This window comes from Geotrypetes seraphini, chromosome 13 (genome assembly GCF_902459505.1).
Source record: "Geotrypetes seraphini chromosome 13, aGeoSer1.1, whole genome shotgun sequence".
In the NCBI taxonomy this organism is placed as follows: domain Eukaryota; kingdom Metazoa; phylum Chordata; class Amphibia; order Gymnophiona; family Dermophiidae; genus Geotrypetes; species Geotrypetes seraphini.
This window is the reverse complement of record NC_047096.1, coordinates 14904851-14914436: the sequence shown is the minus strand read 5'-3', so window position 1 is coordinate 14914436 and position 9586 is coordinate 14904851. Positions and strand designations below refer to the sequence as shown.

General features: G+C 41.5%; 1 protein-coding gene across 3 annotated transcripts in view; it reads right to left on the bottom strand.

Moving 5' to 3' along the window:
* Positions 1-645: 645 nt before the first annotated feature.
* The window catches only part of LGR6 (leucine rich repeat containing G protein-coupled receptor 6), a 213893-nt gene continuing 204952 nt past the window's right edge, over positions 646-9586 (bottom strand). For 2 of the 3 annotated variants that reach the window (XM_033917341.1, XM_033917339.1), the window contains 4 exons: positions 7824-7949; positions 7338-7498; positions 6842-6922; positions 646-3403 (listed from right to left, as the gene is read on the bottom strand). In XM_033917341.1, the coding sequence (XP_033773232.1) occupies positions 2154-3403; positions 6842-6922; positions 7338-7498; positions 7824-7949 (1618 nt within the window). In that variant the 3' untranslated portion in view covers positions 646-2153. The remainder of the gene's footprint in view (positions 3404-6841; positions 6923-7337; positions 7499-7823; positions 7950-9586) is intronic. The other variant, XM_033917340.1, reaches the window with a different exon arrangement.

Below are 9586 nucleotides of genomic sequence, written 5' to 3'. Positions count from 1 at the left end.
TAAAATACACTCTGTCATGCATTCCTAGGAGTGGGGCACTAGCAGTTTTCCCTTCTTTGGAGCCAGTTGTTCTGTCATCCTTTTTGCCATAAAAAAAAGCCATAGAATTAATTTAATTTCAGTACAATGACTTGCGTAATGGGGCCTGTGTCTACAGCACTGTGCGTTTACACTCCATTGCTATGTCTCAGCTGCTATGTATGAGTCTAGGATTCTGTATCAAAAATTTTGCAGTGTATAAAAGAACTTATCCCACACAAGAATAAAAAATCTCCCAAGAAATCATGGGAAAATAATACCTGACCCTTGTAGCCACCTTGTAGGTTGTGTTTGACCATCAGCTGGTACAGCACTGCAGAAAGTAACTTGTGACTTGGACTCATGCTGCAGTACTTGGCAGCTGAAACCATCCTAAAAAGTTTTAGAAGCCATTTGTGCTTGAGGTTGAGGTTGCATAGCAAGCCCATCTAGCTATGATATAATCTCATAGATTGACTGAGAAAACTTGCTCTGGCAGTCCTGTGACTGAAGCATAATCCTGTCCAAGCAAATAGATACGCCACCTTACAGACCACACAAAAATGGTTACGGTAAAACTTGTAAAAAAAAAAAAAAAAATTAAAATTTAGATGCTTATCAAAACAGATGGGACTGTCAATAAAAATAGGAAAACTACTCCTAATGTGGTAGCAACTTTGCCTTTTCTACCTGCCTAAAGACTACTGTGTGATCCCTATATCTCTTGGTTACACTTGAGGAAAACATAATATGAATTTGGCCCTATAACCATTATAAGTTAAGCCAAGTTCTCCTTAAAATAAATCCCATTATGAGAAGTAACCAAAACGTGACCATCTATTGCACCCAAATGCATCCGATACACCACTTCTGCTACAGTATCAAGAAACACCTGAAGAAATATTTAACTGGGCTATAATTAGAAAATTCTCAGCACAAGGCAAGTAGTTCTAGAGCCAGGATACCTTTAAGACATTAGGATTCATAGACAAAGCTGATGATCTAAGTCAGGGGTAGGCAATTCCAGTCCTCGAGAGCCAGAGCCAGGTCAGGTTTTCAGGATATCCACAGTAAATATGCATGAGATAGATTTGCATCTCACTGAGGCAGTGCATGCAAAGTCATCTCATACATATACATATTCACTGGGGATATCCTGAAAACCTGACCTGGCTCCGGCTCTCGAGGACCGGAATTGCCTACCCCTGATCTAAGTAAACAAAAGCTGTCAAGGATGGATTTTCAAAGGCATTTAACCTGGGGGGGTTTTTCCCACCTGAACAGCTAAATTTAGGCGGACTCTTGTAACTGAAAATGTGCTGAGTTTCATCAGTGACCTTAGGTGGGACCAGCCCATTTGAGAATTTGCCCCATAGTCATAGAAAACAATAGTCATAGAAAATAATTTCCTCAGGAGAAGCATGGCATCATCCTAATTTGGGTTTGTGTTGCTTCACTGCTGCACAACTGTCTCTCTTTCAACTCTGGTCCTTATCAGCTGTCCCTCTTACTGAGTTTGAATATTAGTTTCATAGAAGATGAATATTTTGCATATACTTTATATATCCTCAAAATCTGGCCTATTATTTTTCTTTACAGTTTGCAGCCATTAGTGTTTTTGGAGGGGGGGGTTCAGTCTGTTAACATATAGATTCCTTAGCTCTGACTATAACTATTTACAACAGCATGGAACAAAATTTAATACATCTAAGGCTGGCAAGAGGTTGGAATGTCACTTTTTTTCAAAATGTTTATCATTAGTTAATAACTAGGCTGGATTTCAGCCAAGCACCTGCTTTATTCTGCGCTTTCCATCCTGTTTGCATTCATGCTTTGTTGACACAGTGTCTGAAGATTTAGATTCTGAGCTTTCTCCCTGCCTTGCATCTCTGCTATAGCAGTACCAAAGACTTTGTTCAAGCTGTCCCAGTACTGATTCATGGCTCACCAATATAGTGTTATGCTTGACTGTTGAAGTTGGCATGACCGTGTCTTGCATACCATATGTGAACAAGTTCTTGCAGCTTACTCGAGCATCTTGCTGGATGTTATAGACCAATTTTACTGGACTTTTTTTCTATATTATTGTTTGTAAGCAATACTGGGTAATAAATGTCTGCATGACAAGAGGGCATCTATAAATGAGATGTGAAGGAATGTGCAGGAGGCCCAGTGGAAAAGCTGACCTCAGTGCTATTAGCATTTTGTTCCATACTCTCAGATGTAATTAGCCATTCTTCATCAGTAAGACACGATTGGTATATGGAAAGGCTATCATTTGTTACTGTAGTGCCCATCATCTGCTGGCAAGAAATGAAAGTAACAGGAGGAAAGGTATAAGCCTCCAGGACATGGGGGTGCCTAGTATGAACCTCTAGAGCTGTAGAGGCTTCAAACACTAGATCAGCATCTGTAAAGGGCACCAGCGCCTGGGTGGAATCATAGGAAGTCTTTTCAGTGTCCTCTGAAATGTAGGATGGAGGGCTGGAGCCACCGGACCTTTTGCCTCGCTTGAGCAGTCGAAGATCATCCTTGAAGTGAGGGTTGAACAGTATATAAAGCAAAGGGTTGAGGCAGGCTGGCAAAGGAAGAACCATCAATAGCACAGATTTGATGACTTCCGGAGAGATTGGGAATAAGTTTAGCATGGAGGAAAAGGTAAGAAAAGCTACTGGGCAGTAGAGAAGACAGTTTGTGAAGATGAGCCAGGCCACGTGTTTGATCATGACACAATCCCAGATGGTGTCAAATTCTCCTTTCAAGAGGTCACAGTAAAGTTTGATATAAGTTCCAGTGATGATCAGGAAACAAAGAGTGTTCAGCATAACCAAGGACACCACAAAGCCCAGAGTAGAGAGCTTTTCGTCAGGCAGAGGGTATGGAAGACAAAGGGGAGATGAACCATACTCCCCAATGGAGAATAGAGGGAGCACAGCAGCAATGCTGGAGAGGACCACAGAGCACAGTGCAGCTGTCTTCACACTGCTGAAAGACGGTGACTTCCCATATACCCGCACACATGCCACAGAGATGCTGCACTGGACAGCGGCAAGGGTTAAAAGCAGGATAGAAGCCTCGGATGCGAAAACAGAGATAAATCCAGTGATCCTGCACCCAGCTCCTAGCTCCCACCTAGCTCCATATCTGGCAAACTGCCCAAATGTCAGGGCATCTACAAAGGCCAAGATACCACAGTAGACGCCCGTCAGTAGATTGGCGCCTGCTATAGAACCAATGACAAATTTGACTGGAGACAAGTGGCTAGGTGCTGCAAAGACTGCCAAGATAATTAATCCGTTGCACACCAAACCGATCAGTGTTATGATCCAGACTCCAAGGCGGATAAGCCAGCTATCAAACAAGTAGTCACAAGGCTTGAAGGGACCTGTAAAATTAAAAGAAAAATAATATAAGAAAGGGTCCCACAAAACTATATGAACTTAACCTCAAACTACATTCCAAAGGAAGAATCTTCATTCTATAATCAAGTTTTCAAGTTTATTAGGATTTTATATACTGCCTATCAAGGTTATCTAAGCAGTTTTTACAATCAGGTACTCAAGCATTTTCCCTCTCTGTCCCAGTGGGCTCACAATCTATCTAACGTACCTGGAGCTATGGAGGATTAAGTGACTTGCCCAGGGTCACAAGGAGCAGCGCGGGGTTTGAACCCACAACCCCAGGGTGCTGAGGCTGTAGATCCAACCACTGAGCCACACACTCCTCCTCTTTCTTCACATGAAAGCTGTAACATTGTTGTTATTATAGCTGCTCTTCAGTGTTCCTATTCAAGTTCTGCAATATTTCTGAGATACAGTGCTCAGGATTGCATATAATACTCAAGGTGCAGTTGTATTGTTTCTATCGGTATAAGAATGTCATTATAAGAGATTCTTAGGAAATCCTTTTGCATTTCAGGCTTGTGCAATGAATTCATGTTGGAGTACACTTATTCCCCAAGCTCAGTCTTATTATTTATTTAGAAAATTTATTAAAACTTATCTGTTTGATAAATATGTGACTTAATTGCTATTTTGTATTTTCTGAAAAATTTTGATATGCTTATGTATGTAATTCACTAAGCAATTCACTGTTTGTGCTGTAAACTGCCTTGAACTACACTTCTCCCTCCGTATTCGCGGTTTCAGCATTTGCGGTTTCGATTAATCATGGTTTTTAGCTTGCTGGCTCCTCCCCCCAAATTACATCAACTCGCATAGAGAAATCACTGATTCCAAGCGTTTACAGAGAAAATCGCTGATTCCCAGCACTTTCTTCACCAAGTTTTGCCTCTCCTTCAGGAACAGGCTAGGTCTCCCACCATGTTATTTGCGGTCGCCATATTCACGATGGTTTTTATTAGAAAACCACGAACAACATATGAAAAAGTTATTCGCGGGCCTGTTAATCCCCTATCACAGCAAATACGGAGGGAGAAGTGTAATGGTTTGGTGGTATATAAGAATAAATTATTATTATTAACCCAGATTTTTAAAATTTATTCTGAAGTTTACTCCTCAAAGAAGTAAAATATCAAACAATTAAGGCCTGTGGAAGCAATGCTGCTGCGGTAAATGTACCAAAGCCAATAGGAATCAAATGGGCTTCTTCTGTGCCATCAGATAGTGCAGCTATAGTGATGTACAGTAACGATTAGCACAGACATGGGCAACTCCGGTCCTCGAGGGCCGGAATCCAATAGGGTTTTCAGGATTTCCTCAATGAATATGCACAAAATCTATTTGCATGCACTGCTTTCAATGCATGTTCATTGGGGAAATCCTGAAAACCCGATTGGATTCCGGCCCTCGAGGACTGGATTAGCATGTAAGCCTTTACCACCTTCAAAGAACTAAGGGCTAGATTCACTAACCTGACTTCCGGGGCCGATTCCAGCAGGCCCGAATTCCCTAAAACAATAATATTGAAATAAGGACGATCAGATGTCACGGGTCGCTAGTGTGTGATCCCAACGCATGCACAGACCATCTGTAAATCGTCTCCGCATTCATCTAAGACCCGTCTGTGCCACAACTTTTTTTTTAACTTTACTTTTAGCCCAACAAGCCCGTGGTTTTAACCCGCTTAAACCCACGGGTTAAAACCATGGGCTCGCTGTGCGGGGAAGGGCAGGAGAGATTCGGGAGAGAGCAAGGCGGCAATTCGTGGCAGCAAGCAGCAGAGAGCAGGGCGTGTAGAGAGCAGGGCGGCAATGGAGCTGGAGAGTCAGAAAGACCGTTTACGACTGGTCCCCAGCAGTCGCTTCTTGAGTTGATCGGCCAGCCCAGTCGGTTTGCAAGATTTCATTAGTGAATCGGGTCCCTGCCTACTTTGCATGCCGTTCCCCTTATTTGCTTGCGCAGATCAGAAGCGGATCGCAGGAGAGGTTAATGAATCGGGTCGGAGGGAAATTGGGTCGCAAACCGATCGGTCCATGATCGGTTTGCTTAGCGAATCTAGCTCTAAGGCCTGTACTGGACAGACTTGTAAGGTTTGTGTCCTATATATGGTGATTCAGAGTAGGATGAGCTGGAGAGGGCATCAATGGAAACTCCACTAACTTGGAGCATGAGGATGTTACTGGCCAGACATTACATTAGATATCCTGCAAACAGGATGGTTGGATAGGCTGTAGTGAGCTTAGATGGCAACTTCAGCAGTTGGAACCTAGGTCAATACCAGGTGGACTTTAGTCTATGGTGCAGAAATATCAAAGAAGAGACAAGTTAAAATAATCGTGTATTTTAAAAAATGAGAATAACTAATGGACAGACTGGATGGACCGTTCAGGTCTTTATCTGCCGTCATTTACTACGTTACTATGTTGCCTGGCAGAAATCCAAAGAGTAGCAAAATTCCAAAGCTTAGATTGTGATGTCATAATGCCTCATTCCACCAATGCACAAGAGCCAGACTCAGCAGTGATGTCACAATGGCTTGATTAGATGGAACCTAGGACAATACCAGGTGGACTTTAATTTAACTTGTCTGTTCATTGATATTTCTGTAAAGTCCACCTGGTATTGTCCTAGGTTCCATCTAATCAAGCCATTGTGACATCACTGCTGAGTCTGGCTCTTGTGCATTGGTGGAATGAGGCATTATGACATCACAATCTAAGCTCTGGAATTTTGCTACTCTTTGGATTTCTGCCAGGCAACATAGTAACGTAGTAAATGACGGCAGATAATGACCTGAACGGTCCATCCAGTCTGTCCATTAGTTATTCTCATTTTTAAAAATACATGATTAATTTAACTTGTCTGTTCATTGATATTTCTGTAATCATGTATTTTTTAAATGAGAATAACTAATGGACAGACTGGATGGACCGGTCAGGTCTCTTTATCTGCTGTCATTTACTATGTTACTCTGTTCAAAATAGACGGTGGTAGGACTCTCACATTAAATTAGTCAGATTTTCAGGATACCCATAATGGACATGCGTAAAATTAATTTTCATACAATAGAGACAGCACATGCAAATTTATGCCTATTCATTGAGGATAGCTTGAAAACCAGATTGGTTTGATGTATCCTGTGTGGACTGAGTTGAGAACCACTGAGTTATACCACCATTTCTTTTGCTCTTCCAAGGACTGAATGTGGAATAGTGCCTGAAGAGGCAGAACAAAAATACTGGAGGAGGAACTTTGACCAATAAAGTAGTTTTAGGAGTTTCAAATTCACAAGTGGGAATTGTACAGTGCTATAGTATGATTAGCAGGTCAGGATTGAAGCTTACATGATACATGGATGAGAACTGAGTGGGTGTGGGGGGGGTGTTTGAAAGAGAGCGCACCGCTACTCCCCGTACGCCTACCTGGACTGGGAGTACACTGAATACTGGGCTGTAATTTAGATTCTTCTGTCTCTAGCTGAAAGACGTCCATATCGGGATCATCTGTGCAGAAAAGAAATGCGAGTTACACCCCTGGTACATGCTAGAATCTGTAGAAATCACATAAATAGCATTATTGCCGGAAAACTTTGGTGATGATGGCTTCACATGAAAGGCTAGCTAAGCACTAGAAAAAGTTTCACGTCTATGTGCATTATTTTCAAAGGAAAAGTACCCACAGAAAAAGTAGGTGCAAACCACTGGCCACTTTTTCCACTCAAAAATGTGAGTGCTGTCTAGTATCAAACATGATAATAGATATGTACATACTTTCTCTTTTAAAAAAATAAACTGGTGCAGAGCCCTTGAGTAAGTCCCTGCTTAGTAATTTGCATCAATAACCCCAGTTTTCAGAATTGCCCACCTATTCAATAACATGTTTTATCAATCCAAACATATAGTTAAACTTCCTGCTTACAATGACTGTCTGTATGACCTGGAAATAATTCCAAATTCCTCTTGTGAATCTCATTGCCCTCAGGGCCCGTGCCTTCTGCTTCCCACAGACTGTTTGGCTGGAAGAAGCTGTTGCAGGCTCCATAGGCACAGCATTGGTAGGCGTAAGGCACTTCAAGGACCCTACGGCAAAGAAAGAGCAAAATCCGTTAGTCTTGTTCTCTTGACTGCATAGGTTCCTGTAGATCTGTGACTTAGATGAACATAGTCTGTGGTCCTTAGCCAAGGGCTAGGACTGCGATTTCTGCAGTACACAGGAGGAAATTAGAGTGGATACAAAATAGTGAGGAGGCAAACACTTTCTGTTGTGATCTAGCATTCCCCTTGTGCTCCTTTTGGTCATCCAATTCAGTGCTTCAACATGACACAAAACAAAAACAAAGAAGTTCATATTTTTGAAGACTTTACAGATGCTGTTTATAAACTGAGATTTGTAAGGTGAACCCACCTTATCTTTGGAAAGCTCTCCTTGGAAAAGGACTCTGCTAATGCTAGATTGCCTTTCAGCTTTAAATATGCAAGTCCACTTAGACCGGCCAATGGAAGAGTGGCAAGATGGTTGTTGCTCAGATCTCTGGGAACAGAAGAGGAAGACCAATAGACGCAGGTTTAGTAGCACCGTAGGCAGCCATAAGCACATTAATAATAATAACTTTATTTCTTCTATACCGCCATAATCTTACGACTTCTAGGCGGTTCACAGTGAAGAGAGCTGGCAGTCAGCGAATTACAGAATACAAATGGCGAGGATGATACAGTACAGTCAGTGAATTACAGATTACAATTAGTAAAATACAATACAGTTAGTACAGTGCACGTATTTCTCAAGTTATCAGCATGTAGTTAATCGTTTAGAACTGGTAACTGATTAGGAGATAAATCTGTTGAATAGTGCTGTCTTAATTTCTTTCAGAAATGCGACATAGGTCAGCCTAGCTCTGTTGATATAGTTGCCTAGCCAGGTCTACTGTTTGCTAGCTTGAGACTTCAAAGTTCTGTCCATAAAGGACCTGTATTTGCAATCAGTGATCCTTGGGTAGGCAAAAAGATTGGAGTTTCTGGTTGTCCTATTGGGAATGTGTAGCTCGAATCAATATTTCCTAGCTCAGTTCAGGAACACGACTTAGCAGGTCTAGTTTTCAGCACGCTCGCAACAAATATGCATGAGATTATATTTGAAGACAAAGAGAAGAATAATCAAGGTTCAAAAATTGATATTCAGGGTAAAATGATTCCAAAGTTTTAAAGGCTCTATTATGTATACTAAAATAATTTTTAAAGGCTGCTTGATAGAAAATGAGCCACTGTAAGTTAATGTCAAAAGTAATATTTGCAATGTAGGCATTCACTAGGTTAACGAAAATTTTGAAAAATATGGACTTGATCATTTTTCCCTCTGAGACTTTATTTTGCATACTTTGGAGATCAAAGGGGGGGGAAACAGCCAGCAGCAGTAGGCTTTTTTTTCCAAACACCGGCTGCCTGAAGCTATACTAGACCCAAATATCCAGGTCCTTGGAGGCCTTCTGGGAGTTACCTGGATGTCACCATTATTGAGTAGCAATAACCCACATAGCTACCCAAGACGTTAACTAGTTAGTTATCCAGCTGAATATTTGCAATAGCTGTGTAACTCTCAGCTGTGCCCCGACTCTAGTCTGCCAGCCAAAGTCGTTTGATGTCAGTCCTTTGAAACCTACACACAATCGAGATACAACTGAACATCACGCTATGTAATACATTCAGCCATGAAGATCTGCAGATTCACACCTGTGCTCACATTTGTTACTCTCTGAACAACATTTGCTACTCTTTGAACATCACTTACATCGGGTCTCCTGAGGCAGAGATCGAAACGGGGCCGCGTTGGGACCCCCCAAAGCAATATACAGAGCTAAGTAACCTGTGGTGGCAGTTTATACTGTAAAAAAGTGGAGATATTCATTTCAAAGTAGAAAGACTATAAAACCTTGAGCTTTTATTGCATTCTTGAGTTTTTTTGAATGTGCCCTATGAACTTGTTGAGTTGCTATGACTAGAAGGTGAACTCTTCTCTCAGGGAGGTTTAACCCTTTCAGGACCATAAGGATCGTAGGCCAATTTTTGTGGTTTTGACGACATTTTTATGGTAAAAAGGGCTTGCAGATGCCAAAAAATTGATTTTTTTTGTGAAATATCATTATTTTTATTTTAAAAAATCACACTTCTGGC